Source organism: Medicago sativa, chromosome 3 (genome assembly GCF_051527215.1).
Source record: "Medicago sativa cultivar Bolivia chromosome 3, Bolivia_mono, whole genome shotgun sequence".
Lineage (NCBI taxonomy): Eukaryota > Viridiplantae > Streptophyta > Magnoliopsida > Fabales > Fabaceae > Medicago > Medicago sativa.
Window position 1 is genome coordinate 73,639,395 of NC_140751.1, and position 21,685 is coordinate 73,661,079.

Sequence of the window (21,685 nt, forward strand, 5' to 3'; positions counted from 1 at the left end):
ATTGTCATATAATGATATTTTAGTAGTTTACCCATAAAGAAGGAAGCTTCACAAAGAAAGAACACAGAAGTAATTCGAAGAACTAGATTAAAATAAAGAAACAAAATACAATCTGGCAAAATTGTCGTATCTTGACCACTGAAAGATTTGCTACCTTGAGAAGCAAGCCTCACATCTCTCTTACACTCTATAAATACTCTCTCTCTCCACATTCATCTCCAAATCTCATTCATCATACACTTCTTGTTCATTCAACAACAACATCTAATTTTACACTTACATCTATCTATTATGGTTAAGTCAGAGACTAACAAGATAAAAAAAGAACCATCAAATTCAATCTCAGATAGTAGCAAGAAGAAGTACAAAGGAGTAAGAATGAGGAGTTGGGGTTCATGGGTATCAGAGATTAGAGCACCAAATCAAAAAACAAGAATTTGGTTAGGTTCTTATTCAACTGCAGAAGCAGCAGCTAGAGCTTATGATGCTGCACTTTTATGCCTTAAAGGTTCATCATCTGCATCAAATCTCAATTTCCCTTTAACAGCATCTTCTCATTACAATATTCCTCAAGACATGTCTCCGAAATCAATTCAAAGAGTTGCTGCAGCTGCCGCGAATAGTTTCATTGACAACAATAATGTTAATGTTAATGTCAATGATAATGTTAACACTCCCTCTTCATCATCATTAGTGTCATCTCCATCATCAATGGTTTCTTCTGATGATGTTTCTTCACTTATGTCATCTTTCGATCTAGTTAACGATGAATCGATGGCTATGATATCGGAAACTAATTGGTATGGATTAGAAGGTTTACAATCTCCTAAATATGTTGATCAGATGTTGCTAAGTGCTTCTTTCTTTGATATTGAGTCATCATCACATTTGCTTGGTGATGATCTCTATGAAGAAAGTGACATTCCTTTGTGGAACTTCAGCTGAAGAAACTCAAATCGTCTTTTTTTTTTTTATTACAAAATTCAATTCATTTTCAATTCTTTTGTCTTCAGTGATACTACTTGAAGATATTAGTGTAAGAAATAAATCTACGGCTCTAATGCCACATATTACAATATATAGTATGAGTTCAAATTTGTATATCTTTTTTTGATACATATAGTGAATGTTGGGGGAAATTCATATTGATTACGGACATAAGAATTTTTTGGCCTTTCTGATATGGATTCTTCTACATATTAGAAATTATGTATCAATGATGCAAAGCTTGTTATGTCAATGTCGTGAACAAAGGGACGAAAATCCATGTAGTCATCAAGAGGAAATAAATATTCCTTTAATCGTTTCTTAATGCAACTATGGGAGAAAATGTTGTGGTTATATATGAGTAACTATGGGGAGGCCTTCATTGCATGGAAAGTTGTTAGAGATGCTTAAATCATATTCATAAGAGAATAAGGAACCCCTTTGTTCCCCTCAACTTTTTTATCTCGTGTTCTCTCTTATTTTCCAATCTTCATCCTTAAATGTCTTGTTTTACATTTATTTCTTTGTAAACTCTCTCTCTCTATTGTTTGGGAGAGGCTGAGGATATTTTTTAAATAAACAAACCTCACTCCTCAACCCGTTGAGACACCTATAATTACAAAAGATAAAATAGTGAGGGCATACATAAGATCCAAAGCAGACAATACCTCATAAACATGGTGTTGCAGACTTGAGGGCCGACAAATCCTTAGTCCTTAACCTCAACTGGAGGCTACGATTTTGCTTAGAGTATTTTATAAACGACACTCACACTCTCCTATTCAATGAGATGCCTTTTAGAAAGGACAAACCGTGAGAGCTTTACAAACCGACAATTAATATCTCAAAAATGTGGAGTCGTGCACTCGAGCGCAAAGTTGGTGAAGGTCAAAATAATATTGTAGTTAAATATCAAAGATGATTTGTTTCTTGTATGATGATTGTTCTGTTTCATTGTTCTTCAATTGGGTCACTTACTTTGATTTGTTTGGCATTAGTCGCATTTGAAGTAGCAGTAAAGAAACTTTGTAGTCATGACTTTATGATGCAATCAACATTCTTTTTCATGTGTTTCATGCTGATATAACGTGCTAGCATATTATGTATGCATGATCTTATTCTTTACAAACTAAGAATTTAAGAAGGGTACCCAAACTTTGACACTTTTTGGCTAACTTTGGAACATGCTCATGTGTCCAAAGTCCAAAGACATGACTTATATCCTCTAGTGTAATGAGAGAAGGCATGGGATGCCATTTTCCTTTTTTTTATTCCATTTACATACATTGCATCTACCTAGCTAATTTCAACAAGAAGAAAGTGGCCTCCACGAGCTATGTACAAGAACATTAGGAGAATTAAAGCTATTGCTTTTGGTATAACTTGTTTACATATTTGCTTTTTTCAGAATTGGGGAAGAGGAAAATTATTATTAACTACTAGGCTGATACTAATATATAGCTATTCAATTACAATCGTTTTTAATGTGATTTGATACATCATGGACATATATATGCATATAGGGGTGTTCGCGGTTCGGTCTGGATCGGTTTTGAGGTAAAAAATCAACCGATCCAAAATAAAAATCATGTGCGGTTCGGTTCGGTTTGGATGATTATGTTAAAAAAATCCGAACCGATCCGATCCAAATATATGCCGTTTAATTTGGATCGGTTTTTGGATATCCAAAGTGCAACATGTAATTTTTTTTATTAATATTAATATTACTCATACATCGTAAAATAATAGGTTTGATACAAAATATGACATAAATTTATTAAAAAAAGTTAACATTACACACTAAAAATGATTGATTATATTTGAAATAGAAGAAGTAGTAATAATATAGATTAAATTAATGCAATATATAAGATTAAATACCAATAATAAATATATTAATGCATTATATAATACTAATAAAATAATAAATAAGTATAAAAATTTACTTTTGCGGTTCGGTTTGGTTCGGTTCGGTTTTGAAAAAGCAATCCGAAATCCGATCCGATCATAGCGGTTTTTCCAAAACAACATCCAAACACATCCAAAAATATTCGGTTTTTTGCGGTTTTCGGTTTTTTTGGATCGGTTTGCGGTTTTATTTTGGATCGGTTTGGATTTGAACACCCCTATATGCATATGCCTTTGCTGCTATGTGTAAGGTATGTATATGTATTCTTGGGCCTACATTGCATAATTTCTTTAGCTAAAACATCAATTTAATTTAGCTTACTCTCAATTTTATGCACAGGAATATGATATAACTAAATGACAAGTTAAATGTTATATTTTGTGACACATCATGTGAGTACTGTTCTAATTATAGCCATCAGCATGTGAATAATAATATTGATATAATGTATGACAATTTGTGTTGCATTTTGATGTCAACAAGCTATTGGCTTGCTAAACACAACTCTATCCAAACCAAAAATTTGTGGCAGTTTTTCCTTTGGAATCATACTAATAGTTTATTAGTAAGTTTGCCATTTTATTTTCAAGGTAGCAGCCACTACATAGAATTCAACAATGCCACAATTATTAGAGACATTATTACAAATCATACTTGACATGATTCAATGACATTAGTCATAGTGATTTTGTAGTATCTCATAATATAGAAGAAGCCTCTATAGAAAAGTATTTCATGTGGTATCACTTATTTTTCATAGAATTAATAATTGTGGAAAAGAATAATTGGCCACCAAAAAGAAAGGCAGTGGGTCTAGATCCAACATTAACATGAGACTAATGATCCTTGCTTGGCCTTATTAAGACATAATTTAGTGAAATTATGATTTATTATTAATCAATTATAGAGGTTGATTTCAATCAAGGAAGTGTTCTTGCTTGATTAGATATATTCACGCGGAGCCCAGCTTTCCAACGGATCAAACAAATGAAAGCAACTTTAGGTGCAAAATATATATTCTATAGTATATGAATTGATTTTACCATAAAGAGTCTCAACAATGACAGTGTACTTTTCTTCACAGTTCACTCTTGGTCTAAAGCGTGTGATAGTGGAAGTTTGAAACTTAGAGTCTTTCTGTATAGTATTTTGATTTTCTACCAAAACCATGGAAGGTTCAAGGTTGGCAAACTCAACTCTTCAAATCACAGCTGTGTGAATAAGTTTTGGCTATTACCATCCCATTTCCTTTAATTATAACTCTGATCTGATGTTACTATTGAATGGAATGGAACCATTGATGTTACTATTACCTCCTTTTATAATGTTAATTTAGAGCGGTAGGAGGATGAGTTGAATATGCAAATCTCAGGTCGAGCGCCCTTGACTGACTACATGAAATTTAAGGCCTTTGAACCTAGTTCGAGGTCTAACAAATATTCAAAGACGGTACACCGTCCCCAGTCATGAGACTAGTAAGGGTGAAACCCCCAAGATAGTAAACTAATGTGTAATTGAAAATCAAAAACGGTATAAATACTTCATTTTATCCGTAGTAAAATATTCAATACATGTATGAGTATAGTTACAACATTGATGACTAAGTGTATAAGAAGTGATTTCGTCAAAAAAAAAAAAAAAGTGTATAAGAAGTGACCATTGTTAAGTTGTGAGTGACCGCATTCTTCTATAAAATTCAACACTAGAGTTTTCAAATTAAAAAATCAAATAGAACACTACAATCTTCTAAAATAACATCTAACTCGAAAACAACTAAATGTGAAGATAAAAACTACCTACCACAAATTTGACATCCAACTCAAGCATTACATTATTGACATTTAGCTCTATCATCCACAATCAAGCTTGATATTGATCAAAAGATTTCCTTTCATGATCAGTTAACTTAACTAGTGAAGTGAGGCAAGGAACAAAAAGTTTTGACGGCTATAAAAGCTCAATTTTCATTCCTTAAACATAATCCATGCATTCAACATTTTGATCGATATCAATATTGCATTTAAGAAAAATTGAATTCGATTCTTAAAAAAAATAGTTTTTGGGTAAACTTTACTTATCTTCTGACCAAACTCCAAATTACAAAGGTCCCTTTCTCTTAACCGAAGGGTTAACAAAATAATCATTTTGAACTACCTATTTCATCTTTTTTTTTTGTGGTGTATGAGATTCGAACCCAAACCTTGCATATATTATACATTGTTCTTAGAGCTAAGCTCACGGGGACAAACTACCTATTTCATCTAATATTGGTAAAAATTATATATGGTTTTTAATAAAACAAATCAATTTCATCTAATAAATCTTAAATAAAAAGTTCAAAAAAATAATAATATTTAAATAAAATATTGGGCCAATTTTGTTTATAGGGTCCAACCTTATAATTTGGGCTATAGTTTCGGGTTTCGTGTTTCAGAGACTACACTACACTGTAGTTCCTTTCTTCTCCGCGATTCCACCGATACCGTTTCGCCGCCGATGGGTCTCTCAAAGGAACAGCTTCTCCATCAGTTACAGGTTCTTTAATCAAACCTAACTTTATGCAATTTCTTATACACCCCCAAATTCACTACCATTGATTTCATGATTGTGTTATTTTACTTTTTTTTTTCTTTTTTCTTTCAGGAACTTCAGATTGAATTTTCCAAATATGAACATCCAGTTGTTTTAACTGTTGAGGCTCAGGTAAATAAACAATTTTTTTATGCTTTAAAATTTCTATCATTTTTTTTTTATCTGATGTATATTGTCGTCTATTTTTCTTCAGGCAAAGTATGTTGGAAATGGTGGCCTCAGTAAAAATTTGTTTTTGAAGGTACATTTATAATATAAGTAAAAAAATTTACTTTTTTTTATGGTTATTGTTATTGAATTTGTATGATATATGATAGCTGATAATTACTATTGTTGTGAAATAGGATAAGAAGAATAGGTTTTACATTGTTTCTGCTTTAGCCGAAACCAAAGTAGATTTGAAAGGTATGTGTAATTTTGTAAACCTGTGTGTGTAGTTAGTTTGTTCAATTGATTTTATTGTCTCAGATATTAATTAGTTTGCTTTCTTGCGTCGAAGCTGAGCAGTGTTATCTCAGCGGCTTGGTTTGGGAAAAGGTGGTCTCAGAATGGCGCCCGAAGAGGCTTTAGGTGAATTACTTCAGGTCTGTTTGTTCCTTCGCTATTTGAATCTGTGTGTATTTGTGTTTACTGTCATTAAGATGTGTAAGCTACGTATGTTACTGAAAATCTTTAAGATGTATGGTCAGCTATTTTCATTGCTGCGCATCATATAGTGTATAAGAGAATTAGTAATTTGTATTGAAGCATTCACTGATTGAATTGACAGTGCAAATTGTTAATTCAATTAGTCTGGTCAAATGATTTATGATTTATCCAATCTTTGTTATAGAAATTTTTTTTGCTAGTTTAATTTTGTTAAGATGAAAAATATATAGGTTTAGAGCCTTATAATACGAAGTTTAAATGTTCATTATAGGGGATGTTTGTTTAAGATCATAAAAAATAATTTTTGATGTTTAAGTTATGTTTGCTTGTAAGCTTTTTTCAAAAATCCTTTTGTTAAATGGTTTTAATGCTGAAAATGAAAACCACTTTAATTAGCTTTTGAAGAAAATCATTTTTAATGGAGAGAAGAGGTTAAAGGATGGATTGGTGGCTAGGGTGGGGGAGTTAAGGAATGGAGTGATAAAGAAATGGAGGGCTTGATCCCCACTCGCATAATACTAATCATTACTAACAATATTAATTTTCAAGGGATGAAATAGAAATACAAAATCTCTTTTTATGATCTTAAACAAACACAAAGTAGATTGTCAAAAATAAAAAATGCAAAATAGTTTATGCTTTTCTTTGGGGGATGGGGTAGTTCATTTGGTTGAGCTATGGGATTAAAGGAGTTAACGAGTTGAAGGTTCAAGTTTCGAATCCTGGCAAGGGAGAAAATACTAACATAATTAACATACTAACATCTGCCATTAAAAAAAAAAGGTTTTTCTTAAAAATAATCTCTAAATTACTTTACCAAAATTAATTCTATTTTAATTTTAATTTATAACAAACAGGCTCTTAGTCTTTTAAACTTATATTGTCATTTTTTAAACATTTTAGGAAGAGAATTAACTTCGCAAATAACATGGTTGATATTGTTGTCATATCTAATGGTCTTGTGTTAACTTATCTTACAGGTACCCTTGGGCTGTGTGACACCATTTGCAGTAGTGAATGAATCAGCACGGTATGCTTCTTTTCTTATTCTGTCTAATTGATTGCAATATCATTCTTCGCTATTTACTCAACACACGCCCCTCTTTCAGTAACAAGATGTTTCACTTTGAAATCTATTTTTATGGTCTTTTTTTGTAGTTTTCTCTTTTTAGTCTTAAACTAAACTTTTATATCCACTATTATTGTTGTTTTAAATAAATGGTCCTCTTTATATAAGAAAATTCTACTAGTTCTGAATAGCTATTGCTGCTTTTCAACCTTCATATTTTTTGAATGATGAACTGGATGTGCTGATTGATTAGAAATGTCATGATCTGTGCGAAATTATTTGATTGTGCACTAGCTTGGTGAAGGATTATACTTAGAGGTGTTTATGTGTTTGCCTATTAGACTGTTCACAAACACTGTTCTCACCCACTTGGCAAATCTATTTATAAGGAACTAATGCACTTTCTTCTTCTTTTGAAAACGCTGCATCTTTCCTTCTATGAAGAGATGTTTCACTGCTATTAGATCAAGGATTCAAGACCCAGGAGCATTGTTTCTTCCATCCATTGTCAAATGACATGTCCATATGTAAGCGAGTTGTCTTTCTTGTTAATAATAGAAAAAAAAACAACTAGTTGCAAAACTAACTGTTACGATTCACGAAACCATGAGTCTACCAGTTGAAACCCAAAGACCAAACAGGACTTACTTTCATGTCTATTTACTATTTTTCATTTTTAAAAATTCAACACTTATAGTTTTTTTGGATCTGTGTAAGATCTCTTATCTTTTGATGCCCTGCAAGTTCAATAACTAAAACAAGATGCTCCTTTACAATTGCAGCTCTAAATGTACGTGGTCTTGACAAATTTCTTAAATCAATCGGAAGAGATCCCTCATATGTTGATTTGGAGGTGAGTTAATTTAAGGCGATACCTATTGTAGATTTTGTTTTTTACTAATAAATTATTCTATTGTTTGTTGATAACCATCATTTGTCTTCCCTTATTCTCCATACAGGCCAATCCTGCAGTGGGAAAAGATCAGCCTCCCGATCTAGCCGCTCTAGTTCCTTCCAGTTCAATAATTTTGCCAGATCAACCAGGAAAGCAATCATCTACAGAAGTTCCTAAGAACGAAAACCTTGTTTCTGTGGCTGTTTCTGTGGATACTAAGACCAAGACAGTTCCAGGTAAAAATTCCACTATAGTTGTTCTTTACAGCATGTTCTTTACACGGAAACTACTTTTTGTTTCAGTTGTCGTCATTTCTACAATATGTTTAGTATATTATTCAGGGAGGATTGTATTTCTGCATTGTTACTGAATATATTTTTTCTTTGCATAATAGTCTTTGTTTTTTGTATGGATCTAAAACGTATGCAATCTTGGGTGAAATAAGTTATTATCGACCTGAGAAAGCTAGTGGAGATAAGGAGAGAAAAAGGGAGTTGTCACAAAAGTTGTCACAAATAGTTCAAATATCACTACTCTAATTTTGTGAGGGTAACAAAAACTCTGAAATTAAAAAATTCCAGTGACTGTATTAATGAAATAAAAATATTTCTGGTGCAGCCAAAGTTGTCAAGCCATCCGTTGCTGGGAATAATTCAAAAGGAACACCGGAAAAAACTGTTCAGCCATCAGGATCCTTTGCAGACGCAGGGAAACTAGTTGAAGAGATATTGCATAAAACATCGAAATTTTTGCTTTCAGAGGTAAAAAAAGCACGCGTACTTTCATTTGATTTCAAAGTTATGTTATGCATCTTGTGCCCGGCTGAAGAATTTTGGCGATACAGATCAATGAAGAAACTATAAAGATGCATGGAGAGCAGCTTGGTACTGCATTGTCTGACAAATTACAGAAAAACCTAACCTCTGATTTGAAAAATCTTGCTGTAAGTATATGGAGGTGCCATCAGATTTTTTCTTACTTGGAAATTCAAAGTCTTCTCCCATGTATATTATAATTATATTGTGGCTTCAAATTCTTATCAGTATCACTATTTTTTTTTTTTATTGCACATTAGGTTTAAGATCACCAAAGTCTTATTACTATATTATTTTTATTGCAGATGACATTTAAGAACACTGCATATACTGAAGGGTTTCAAGACGGTCTTCAATCAGTCAAGATCAAACTGAATGATTTGTTCGAATAATACACTGTTTGACTTGTGCATTATTTATCCAAACTGGGCAAGATTAAGTTGTCTTTTTTTTCTTTTTTTCTTTTTCTTTTCAACTAGACAGATTTGATAGAAATGTGAAGTCTATATATATGAATGATATGATTTTTATTTCATCCTTGCATATCTTTTGTAATGTGTCCTGTGCCTTGAAGGAAAAGACGTGCAAAGAAAGTCACAATTCTAAAATAAAAAATACTTGCAGCAGGCACATTGATATAACATGGTAACCAATATCTTATTTTGGCAACATTTACACTCACCATTTCTTGTTTGTATGTATTTAACTATCTACATTTTTTAAGTTTTTTAATAAACGAATAAATGTAACCTCTATGAAATTAAAAAGACAACAAATAATTGCTTTACACGGATATCCAACTTCATAGGAAGCTTTTGAGGCTGAAGCTGATTATTAGCTTGATGGAACTATTTTTTTTTAAAGGAGCTTGATGGAACATAAAAGGACAATTAGTTTGTTTTGAATAGCAAGTCCATTCCTACCAAACAAGCCTTATTTAGATGCAAGCCTTTAATTGGGCATTTTTACTTGATGAAAAAACTTGAAGAGTTTGACAAGAGTAAAAAATGCATTATATCCAAGTTCAATCTATAACTTACTCGTGCTTGTAACTTGTCTGCTGCAAATCATAAACAGCATTAAGCCTCAAGTTGCAGTAAATCTTTGGACATATTACAGAATGCAGCAAGATTGCCGCCTTGGATTAGAGTCTGAAAATGAGCACAATTATATGAATTTGAGATTCAACCCACAATAATAAACATGCATTTTCAATTCAATGTTTGCATCCTTTTCAATTTCTTCTGGTGTTTCAAAAATTATCTGGAGAATTTTAAAACATATGTTAAGCACGTGAATGATTTATATAGAAAAATTTTCCAAGTTCACTTATTTTATCATTGTGCATCGTGCGTGGATTCAGCTTATATAATTAATCAAGCTAAAAATATTGCAATCAATTAATTTAACTACGGAAATATGTAATGAACTTTATCATATGCATATATCAAAAGTAAACCATGAACATGACAGAGACCACACCATAAGGAAGAAACGTATGTAATATCAACACTGAAAGTATTTTGTGGGATCAATCACATTCAATCACATTTGTTTTCTTAAATTATTACTAATTCATTTGTGGGATCAAGACCCCCGGTGGCCAATATTTTGCCGCATTCGGCATATCCGTGTTTGTTGAATCAAGATTGGAAGGTCCAAATTTCAATCTTAGTATTTTTTTAATTTTAAAAGAAATTAAAAGCTATATTAATATTTAGATCGTCCGAGACCACGGATATGCCAAATGAGTGAATGCGCAGCAAAATAATGATTGCCGAGAATGTACCTTATGGTATATCGGATTTAGATCCTCTCATGTTTGAATCTAAAATGAGAGAGTTATGCTGATGATCTCACATAAAATTTATTGAACCCTACTTGTACATATTTTAAGTCGTAGAACCCAATAAATTGAATGGTTAGATAATCAATATAACCCCCTTATGTAGGATTCAAACATGAGAGGATCCAAATCCGATGAACATGAATTATCATGAAGCATGGAGTTAATTTAATTTAATCATCAATCACCCCTTATTCTTGAAGCAGAACCAGAACCATTGTCTCTTTGAGGATGAACTCTCCGATACCTGCCATGGAAAGGCCAAAGAGACGAAATTCTTGTCCACCTCAAACACCTTTGTAACCTACCTCCACCACCACCTTCATCACCACACTCATTTTCATCATCAGAAGAAGAACAAGGAATCTCTTGACGACAAATTGGACAAGAATTGTGAAGTCTAAGCCATGGAACAATACAATCAGAGTGATATATATGTTTACATGGAAGCTCCCTCGCTTCACCACCAATTTCAAACTCTTCTTGACAAACAGGACAATGAGAATTCTCTTTCAGATTTTTGCTTTCGATTTTCACTGTTGGAATTGCGTTTATACCTCTTTCCGGCACCGGTGGTGGACCCTGCCGGTCATTTTCTGTTATTTGGTCTATTAGTTCGTTAAAACCCGGTCCAAAAAAATAGTCTCTTGCATCAACGCCGCGTGGAATTGGTCCTTGTCGTCCACCTGGAAAAATCACCGGTTGAAACGTGTTTGAATCGGAATTGGAAGAAGGATCCACAGGTTGTAGAATGACCCATGTACGTGGACGGTGTTGGATCCCGGGTTCAGGTTCAGTTTGTGTTTGGGTTGGGTGATGATCTCCTGTCCGACGGCGCACTGGAACTTCTTGTGTGGCATGACGTGGGCGTCGGGTTTGGGTTTCTGGATTAAAGCGACGGATGGGTGGGTCAAGCATGATGGAAAGTGCTTCTAGTAAACGCGCTTCTGGGGAAGGATCATGTGCGGTGAAGTCTACGACGAGTCTTGGTCTTGGAATGTTTATTTCACATATGAATTGGCCAAAGCAGTGGGGGCATATCAAGTCAGAGGAGTTATATGGTGCAATGCGGAAGGTGCAGTTGCATTGGAAGCAATAGTAGAGTTGAAAGTTTCTACGTTGGTTGTTTATTCTCTCTCTTGGAGGACTCAAAGACATGATTATTGATGATGATGATGTTTTTGGAGTTTGTTAATTCAATTTTGGACTTTTGAGTGTGTTTAAGATTTGGGTTGGAAATTGATGAAGGTGGAAGGTTATATACGTGAAAGATGGAGGGAAAGGAATACTTTTGGGGTTTGCATAAAGTGATTCTTTTTAGAGGTGGTTTGAGGTTTGTGTCCTAATAACAAAGCAAGAGGTTAACTTGCTATGTTATGGCCTTTGAGGTTTCAATTCAACTACTGTTCCTTCAATGGGTAGGAAAAGGATGAGTGTTTGGATTGAACAGCTTGTCAAAGTTCCTTCTACATTCCCGCGGTTTGTTTTGTGATTTTGGATTGTGACTTGCAAGGGAAGAGTGACAATAGCTTACTTCTCTATCAAGAAAGAGAAGTAAGCTTCAAAATGGAGAATTCTTCTACTTGTTATACCACTATTGGCTTAATAGGTATTGTATAATAAGCCCAGTAATCTTAGGACTATACGTTGTCAAATTAAATTGGGGTTAGACTCCTGAAAATGTAAAGGGATTTCTTTTCTCAACTCAACATCAATTTGAATATATGCATTCAGAGAAATCATTAAATTTTTAAAAAATAATTTGTACAGTTTGAATGTATACTTTCAAAAATATGAGATTTTTTAATAGTGGGGGTAGAATAGACAACAATGCCCATATGAAAGAATCTTTGATTCAAGGCCTTTTTGGTATCATTGTAGTGTAAGCAAGAAACATGCAACAGAGAAGGGAAATGGGTATTTCATTTTGTCTCGCAAATTTTCATTACCTTATTAAAGTTTTGGGAGTGAATTGTGATTACTCCTATAGAGTATATAAGGACTATCTATTTTTGCATGGACATTGAAAAAATGAAAAATAAAGGTGCTTAGAGCATCTCCAATATTAGAAAATAAGATTATTGACCCTATACCTTGATACATTAGATAAGGACATTTCACTCTAACAACAGAATAAAGTTAAAAACAACTTTTGTAACAAAAAAATGATTGCATAAGAGACTAAAACACGATAACATTAAGAATATGTTATAATGTGGATGATGTTCTTAAATGTAGCACACACTTTAACATAAAAACCTATTATTACATTTAAGATCCACACATTTAGACGGACATTGGAGATGCTCTTATGGTCATTTATAGAATTTTGTGTCTTCTACAAATATTTTTTAAGGAGACTTAATAACATCATAATAAATAACAACTCTCAAAATAATGCATTAGCTTTTTGAATTGCAAAATTGTTTATTAAATTTTATCATATGAGCAATATTAATATTCCATTCTCAATACATATTATATACCGAATATTTTGATGTCTCTTACCATAGCTCTAGAAAAGTGTCTTCAAAAGAATATGAAAATAGAACATGTAGAAACTTGCAACAAAAGTTACAGTACTGCAGTAATCCTTGCATCTTGACAGTGGATTTTATTACATTGCTATAAAATTAGCATGTGTAATAAATGATTTAACCATATCACTCTAAGAAGCATGGAATCATCACAACAAAGAATCAATGACCTACCTCGTCACATGCACTATTATGATCATTTTCATCTAAGTACCTGCATGCCCTAGTTATTCTCATTCATACACATGAAGCAAATTAATCATGGCAAATATTATTGTCATTTATTTCTGCAAACAGAAATTTACATTCAGAAGCAAAGTTACTTGTTGCTTGCTCATACATGCAAATGGGACAGATAGATTTGTCTTTCTCACATGACTGTAACATTTTTTTACATGTGCAAGTTTTAGATATGGGAGGGCCACCACCATATTCATGCTATCATTGGTAATAGATCAATCATGATACAAATGGACGACTTGGTGCTGTTAAAGGTTTTTCCAAGTACTGCTAAGAGTAGTGGTGGTGTTAAATCCCCTCAAAAAAAGTAGTGGGTGGTGTTAATGCCAAGATTCCTAGAAATGAGTACAATGAGTTAACATTTTTTTTATTATTCTTCCAACTCAAAATAACACTATAATTACCGGTTAAGGAAGTTACATAACACCATATACAAAGAGTTTGTCATCACACAACTAATTACTCCAACTAATTGAAATTTATTTAAATTAGTTATTAGTTATATAGCACAGACACAGACACTGGACACAACACTGACACGTAGATACAAATGATTTTTTTAGAAAATGACATAATTCAATGTAAATCACAAATATCGGAATCACCGGAACAAACGTTCAATCAAAAGTGTCGTGCAACAAAGATTATTAGTAACTAATTGAGGTGTAACACACGGATAATACTATCAACTCGTGGTTATTCTGAGTGATGAGGGACTCGAGCAACTTAACCAAACAGTCAAAAGTTTGATCTCTGGCTCTGATTACACCACGGGCAAAAAAAACCCGATTGGAATATGTGTCCTACATATTATCCTACAATTTTAATCATCGCTAAACAATGGTAAATACTTCGTACAATACAGTTAAAAAAAATTCTAACACTAATTAACAAACATAATTTGTTGCAATTGATCAAGCACATAGAAAAGGGAACGACTACAACCGAAACAACACCTTTAGGAAAGATTAATTGATTATATCTCGTGAAAGAAAGAAAAAAAAGTGGAAAACTAGACTATTGATTATACTACTTTGTTATGGATCTTACTTCATTAATCTTCCTTATTAATTAAGCAAAGCAAACTTGATTAAGATTCAAGTCAACATGTTCTCTTATATAACCAGCCAAGTACGTAGATCCATACTCCACAAAACGCTAGGACAAAAAAACATCCACTTGAAGATACTTGTATGAACCAACTAGGAAAGAAGGGACTTTTATGTACTCCATTGTTAGAAAATAAAGGGACTTTCGTTCCATGTCGACACTAGCCCTAGCCCATTGCTCTTGTTACGTCCATAGAATTATTCAACCAAAAAATTTGGAACATAATCATGACTGATCCAAAACAATAGTAATCGATCTGTCTTTTTCTCTCACACATCATGCAAGTTAAAAAGGTTAGTGCGGGTATTTTAAGGTGGAACATATATATGATGCCAAACCATTTCATCTTATACAAATTTTTTACTTAAATTCTGGCCACCTTTTATATATTCCAAGGCGCAAATATTATTACATTGGTGCGAGTGAAACTAAACGCGTATATTTTAAACAAAATCTTGTGTTCGAATATTATGGGTAGGATAAATATTGTTGGGAGAAGAGACCTCACTAAATTGACTTCAACGAAAAATAAATTAATCATCAATAAAGTTAGTCTCTAACATAATTTTAAGGGTACTATTTAGGGAATAGACTTTTTTTTTGTCTAGTTGGCAAATCATCCAAATTGTAATTCACTGCCTTAATAATAACTCTTCTGTCAACGTTATTCATACAATAATTTTTATGCTACTCCTTACATTCAAGGAATGATAGGGGGAAATACAATAATCAGCAGAAAGAAGACAAGAAACTATGTGTGGTAGTGAATTCACTATAATTTTGGGAGGAAACTCTTTCAAACTTGTTTTGTTTGACAACTCTTATTAAGGTTTAACTTTATTAATTTAATTAATCGTAAATTTTTAAAATTATTAATTAAATTAAAGTTAAAATATTTCATACAATTTAAAAATTAATTCATAAATTATCAATTAATTTTATTTTAACATGAAATATATTTATTGAAAATATAAATCAATAATGATTATAAAAATAATACACATGAATTTGTAAAATAACTGAATTTTGAAGTACATTATTATATTATTGAAATATCAAAATTAAGAGTTAAATTCTTAAAATTTAAGTTGAGTAAATTTTACAAGAATTGATCTTTTATTTATTTTTTTGACAAATCATAAAAGTAATGTTAGTTCCACTTAAATTAAATATATCTCACAAAGTCATCGTGAGCTTAACTCAGTTGGTATGTACAATGCATAATATATGCAAGGTCCAGGGTTCAAACCCCGGCCACGAAAAAAAATATATCTCACAAAAAAAAATGCATCTTAAAGAAAGGAAGGTAGGCCAATGATTTTTGGTGATGAAGAAACAACAAAGAGGTGGGGGTTGGAGAATAAGGAAATAGTGTTAATAATTACGTGTTTGTTTGTTTGTGAAAGATAATAGAAATGTTGGGAAATATCCATCTATTGAATATTTACAAATTTATTTCCTCTGTATCAAAGGAAATGTCTTCATCTATTGAATTATCTTCCCTCCAAAAAAGGAAATATCAAAGTATCATTTCGAATTTGGTGATCATGTCTTTCTTTTTTAACCATAAATGAACATATATATGAATTACATAAGCCATGAATGTTGATGGGTGACATTCTTTTCAATATAAGCCACAAGGTTTGATAAAGTCTAAATTGTCATTATTTATCTCTAGAATGGACATAATTCAACATAATTTATTTAACCAGTTGGTATCCCATATACGTAGTAATTAGCTATTCGGAAGTGAAATTGCGAAAGTTTTTGGTTTTTAATTAGGACAAGGTAAACATTGCTAATAATGTAATTTGATGATGAATTATGAGCTAATTTTAAATAAATATATTCTGCTTATTTTCGTAATGCTATGTGTGTAGGTCATATGACAAACATTTTTTTTTTTTTTTGAGGGAAAGGTCATATGACAAACATTTATAAACAAGGGTTTTAATTATATACAACATTCACTTTCCGTCTTCTTTGAGGGGGAGCATAACGTGTTGAATGAAACAAACTCACATTTTAAAAGGATATTGTTCTCTAATAGGTGTGAGTTAGAGGTTTCACATTAATTAGAAAAGAGAACGCTAAATAAGTGAGATAACTTATAAATCTAAACTTAAGGTTTCATGGTGGCCCCTGATCAACTAATTTATGTGGTTGTTCTCGATTTAATGTGGATAATTACCCGGACTTCCTTAACAACCAATAAGTCTAAATAATCATTCTTTATCTCTAAAATGTTCATAATTCAACAAAATTTACTAATGTGATTTGAAGATTCATCAGCTACTTTTGAATTGTGACCATAATGTATAAATAATCTGTTTACTTTCTTTATGTCCAACATTTGTACTAATTTTGAATATGTGTGCTTGTCGTATGACCAACATTTATAAACAAGGGATCTTAATTATACGATCTTGACTTCCGGACTTTGTTTTATAATCAAAAGTATTGAAAAGATAAGACTTCAGCACAAATTATGCACTTGTACTAAAGAATAGCCAAAAGAATAGTCTATTATCATTTTTTAACAAATAGCTAAATAATTTCACTGTCTGTTGACTATTTCACTAATATTAATTAAATATAGTTTTTATTAACTAAATATCTAAAATAACGTACATTATTATGTGACACAGCTATGAATTTCTTTTTATTTAGGTCATTAGGTGTACCTGAATTTTTTTTGTTTAATTTCATGGCTGAAAATCAAGAAAGTTGATATGGATTAGGTGAATTGACCTAAGCTAGCACTCAAATCTCACAACAAGTGTAATTCATACTCTTGAGACATATTGATGAATGTGACTAATCACTATAACTAAGAAAGTGACCCAAAATTTGTATAAGGTTTTGATATCGCATCCTATTTTTGTCATCCCGCTCATCTACTTTAAACTAAGGACAATTCTTTGTATCGTTTTGTGATTCAAACGTCATTGCATTATACTTTTGTAGTTGTCTATTGTTAATTATCTATCACCACTAGCAAGTCAATGTAGACATCTTCCTTGTTTCAAGTGAACATAACATATGCAATGGTTGAGTTGTATAAATCGATTTACCAATTTAAACCACGCATTTGTTTTTCCTCAAAATGTCTAATAGCAAAATTTATACAGACACATCAAGTGCATAGAAGTGGAGATTGTCACATGCAAGCATCTTCGCAGTTTCTCAACATATTAAATATCATTGTAGTCTTTAACCATATGAGTTATGCTTACATAAGACACCTATTTATTATTTTGTTGGGCGTATGATAGCAAGTTACACCTTCAAATGTATTTTACGACATTTTAGTTACGACTTACTAATTTAGACAACTAAAAAATGAGTGTGGTTAAATTAACAAGTCTATTTGAATTTGCTAATTGAACCCTACTAGCATCCACAATGGTAGTTTCCTAACAAGGACTCCTTAAATGGACCCCACGTGACATATCACTTATTTATAATTTTTTAATAAAAGTACCTATTAAGGACTCAATAACTCCAATGGTAATACACTAATAAAGACTCCAATGAAAAGTACTTAAATATGTCCTACTATTTTTATATCATTAAACAAAAACGATTTATCTATTACTCCTTTTTATAAGTGGGGCCAAATAGTACACATTTTATTACTTCTTTATGCAAGTGGGACCAAGTAGTACACATTTTATTACTTTTTTAAACGTGGAACCCGTTAGTTACTTAGGAGAGAGGGTCCTTATATAGTTGCCCGTTCCTTAACGGGAACTCATTTTTTCTTCCTCCAATGGAGGGTCCTTAACGGGGAGTGGTCCTTGTTAAGTAAGGACCCCCAATTGGAGATGCTCTAATTTTTTAGTTGGTCTAAATAAAGGCGTATTTAACAAATTTGTATTAGTAAAAAAAACAATTTTTTAGTTATAATTTGTTAAATCACATTCACTAGCTAAGAAATGAATGGGTGTATCAAGAGGGTTTTACCTAGCAAAAGAGGTTAGTCTTCTACAATATGGTTTAATTAATATTTGAATTACGATTGAATAAAGTGCTCATATTTCATATTTAACTTGTTTCAAATAGAATTATCTATATACTAAATAAAACATATGAGAAAAACAAATACAGTGGTGCAAATTAGCAAATCCTTTATATAATTTATAATATAATGTTTTGTCATTTATGCTAAGCTATTAATTAATGGCTATATTTAGGATAACTAGGACAAAGTTATCTATGCTATTTCATTAACATTTGAAAGCTAAGCTTAACCTACGTGAGCCTATATGGAATTTGAGTAGATTGAATATGTTGTGCCTTAATTTGCCAAAACTTTTCTGTTTTGGAAGGATGATCAAAAAGAAATGCCCTTTCCGTTTGGAGTATTGCAAATTCAATAATGGGAGCTAAAAACATAGGGCCATGCGAGCTGTTTTATTTTATTTCTTTTGGGTTTTGATTGAGACCATCTAAAGGACTACTTATGCACATGGTTTCAAATTGACAACTAAATAGTGTTGTACGGTTGGAAATAATTCAATGTTTTAAAAATTTGATTGAACCGGTTGGTTCAACTAGTTTGTCGATTTGGTTTGGTTTGGATTATCATGTATTATTGTTGAACCGAGTTAAACTAGAGTTAAATGGAGTCGAATTGTGATTGAATCATGAATGATTCACAATTTTATTTTTTTGCAATTTTAATTCATAATTTTTTAAAAGTATTTAATTTTTTTTAGTTGTTGAACCTATTTAACATATTAAACCATGATCCAAAGGTCTCGTCGATTCTACCTTTGCTCTAATTTTAAAAAAAATTGAGAAACCTGAACATTTTAAGCATACATATAATTCAAATGTATAATCTCTAATTGGTATGTATAGAAAAATATCTATTGAGATATTCTACTTTTTATTTTTAAAAAAGAAAGAAAGATATTTGCATAACTAGGGTGGTAAACAAGATCATTAGACCGGTGCACAAACACACCAGTTGAGTAATGGATCAATTTGATTCAATTTTTAAGAGAGAAAAAAATGCACCAATTAAAAATAGCATATTTGGTTTTTATGATGTTTTTTTTCACGAAGTTTCAACCAAATTGGATCGATAAAGAACGAGTTATTTTGATTCAGTTCAATCAGATTGACATTTTAAAAATACTTCATAACTTATTTTTTGAAAATCTAAAAACATTAACTTTATTTCAAACTGTTGGAACTAAATTGTACTATACACAATAAGTTATTCACAATAATTCATAGTTGTAGTACTATATTATACTAATTCGCTCCTCCTATCCATTGAAAAAGGTTGAATATGCTATTAAAATTTTGTTCTTTTAAGTTACTGAAAAACTTGGTCGATGTTTCATTTAATTCATGTGTAATATATTGTGGTTACAAATTGCAAGCATAGGAAATGATGTTGGTGTTACTTTTGTCGTCCAATTTGTCAAGAGTTTTGCAAATTATGATAGAGTGATGTTACTGTTAACTAGTGTCTCTCAGATACTTGTTAAGGAAACAAAAAAGAATAAAATCAAGTATTGTGAATTGGTTGATCACGACAACATCACAAACGAGTAACTCAAGTTGCACAGTTGAAGGCTTAAAATTTTTCAGAATAGACATGCCGTGCTTTCCAAAAAAACCATGGGATTTGATTAGCTAATTAGATGTTCATGAGTCCTTTGTGAATAATTCTCTCGTTGTAAATAATAGTGCTCAACAAGAAAAAAAATGTTAGCTGGGCTATATTTAACTTCTTAACAAATACCTAAACGATTGTTAGTATTTTTCATTATAATATTACACATTGGTCTCATCATTAATCAACAATTAGTGTAGTATAATATGAAATTAGAAAATAGCTGCTTTGGTCAAACTAATTCATTGACCCACATATCCCATAATAATTGAGCTTGACTCGAAATTGAAGCTCACTTTGTAACAATAATTACTTTTGAAGCTTCCAAAATTTCTCTGATCCTTCGTGTCGTTGGCCTTTCCATCGGTAGTTAAGTGTCATTCAACATTTTTTAGATTGATAGTTAAGTGTCGACATTTTTTAGATCCGTTTAGTCACTTTTTAAATTAGGTCAATTCAAAAAGTTTCTCGAACAACAATTAACTATCTTAAAGGTACTATGGTCTTTTTAGATGGTTGGAAGAAAAAATAATAGTCTAACAAGCAATTTTTATTGTTAATGAGCCGAATCAATCTAACATATTGATACATGTTTGTCCGTCAATCTAAAATGGGTCGGATGAGCCCATTTAATAGATCTAGTCATTGGTTCGATTCTACCCTCATATACACTAAAGTATTTTCTTGAAAAAAGGTGTAAAAAGAATCATGTCATGTGCCCACAAAATAGCATTTCTCGAACAACATCATCGACGGAGAATTTTATTTAAAAAATATTGGTACTAACGGTGCAATACGCTGCTAATGCTAAAGAAAGACATATGTTGTGTAGTTTCATAATGGATCTGCCTTGATGCGTGAACAGAATATATATTTGATTTTTAAATACCACTTTCTCAAACCTACCTTTTCACTAGTGACTTGCAAAGCAAACCTTTTTATCTACTACTTTTCTTTTAGTTTTCACTTTTACCATCCTTTAATACATTGTTTTTTTTATATCATTAACGAATTCATCTATAATAATCTGTTGTAGAATTTGACTGAAAGTTTAAATCTACCATTGCAATGTGATGTGTTGGTATAATCATTTTCATATCAAAGCAATCTAGTCTTAGAAGAGAATTTTTTTTACTGATAAATGGGGACAAAATAAAGAGTACGAGAAATTTACTATACAAAGCTAGGACAAGAAAATATTTTACATACACTTCAATCTAAAGTGCTAAAAAAGAGTTCAAACTGGCCATCAAAGTACTCTTTGACGCCTAGAAGACTAAGAAGTCAACGAGTTTGGACAAAACAAACGGTGTACAAGTACAAACGGTTGTACTGATTCATCAATTAATGTCTTCTGAATGTTTGGTCTTATAACTAAATAATGAATAACTGGAATGAATATCTG

General features: G+C 31.8%; 2 protein-coding genes and 1 pseudogene across 4 annotated transcripts; 2 read left to right on the forward strand and 1 right to left on the reverse strand.

The window, feature by feature from the left end:
* On the forward strand, positions 1–1,143 carry LOC146940040 (ethylene-responsive transcription factor ERF014 pseudogene; annotated as a pseudogene). Its single transcript, XR_015031876.1, has one exon. The product of XR_015031876.1 is annotated as an ethylene-responsive transcription factor ERF014 pseudogene (transcript).
* Positions 1,144–5,308: 4,165 nt separating this feature from the next.
* Positions 5,309–9,708, forward strand: LOC146940041 (YbaK/aminoacyl-tRNA synthetase-associated domain-containing protein). Its single transcript, XM_085753626.1, has 12 exons — positions 5,309–5,431; positions 5,540–5,599; positions 5,682–5,729; positions 5,833–5,893; positions 5,996–6,072; positions 7,117–7,166; positions 7,650–7,732; positions 7,988–8,058; positions 8,165–8,336; positions 8,719–8,861; positions 8,945–9,043; positions 9,221–9,708. Exons 1-12 carry the CDS (start codon positions 5,393–5,395, stop codon positions 9,305–9,307), a joined length of 990 nt encoding a protein of 329 aa, XP_085609752.1. The 5' UTR covers positions 5,309–5,392; the 3' UTR covers positions 9,308–9,708.
* Positions 9,554–12,122, reverse strand: LOC146940042 (RING/U-box superfamily protein). 2 transcript variants are annotated; one of them, XR_015031877.1, is made up of 3 exons: positions 10,950–12,044; positions 9,956–10,066; positions 9,790–9,834 (listed from the first exon to the last, which is right to left on the reverse strand). XR_015031877.1 is itself a non-coding variant. In XM_085753625.1 (2 exons), exons 1-2 carry the CDS (start codon positions 11,917–11,919, stop codon positions 10,029–10,031), a joined length of 1,008 nt encoding a protein of 335 aa, XP_085609751.1. In that variant the 5' UTR covers positions 11,920–12,122; the 3' UTR covers positions 9,554–10,028. The 2 variants fall into 2 exon arrangements, 1 of the variants encoding a protein (XP_085609751.1); XM_085753625.1 differs by having other exon boundaries at positions 9,554–10,066; positions 10,950–12,122.
* Between the last annotated feature and the right edge of the window lie 9,563 nt (positions 12,123–21,685).

What these genes read in the sequence shown, in the direction of transcription:
- LOC146940041 (XM_085753626.1), top strand. Translation starts at nt 5,393, where the DNA reads ATGGGTCTCTCAAAGGAACAGCTTCTCCATCAGTTACAG. An exon ending in GTAGTGAATGAATCAGCACG is followed by an intron (nt 7,167 to 7,649) that starts GTATGCTTCTTT and finishes CCTTCTATGAAG; the next exon opens with AGATGTTTCACTGCTATTAG. An exon ending in CGAAATTTTTGCTTTCAGAG is followed by an intron (nt 8,862 to 8,944) that starts GTAAAAAAAGCA and finishes TTGGCGATACAG; the next exon opens with ATCAATGAAGAAACTATAAA.
- LOC146940042 (XM_085753625.1), bottom strand. Translation starts at nt 11,919, where the DNA reads ATGTCTTTGAGTCCTCCAAGAGAGAGAATAAACAACCAACGTAGAAAC. An exon ending in TTCTGCTTCAAGAATAAGGG is followed by an intron (nt 10,067 to 10,949) that starts GTGATTGATGAT and finishes GCTCATTTTCAG; the next exon opens with ACTCTAATCCAAGGCGGCAA.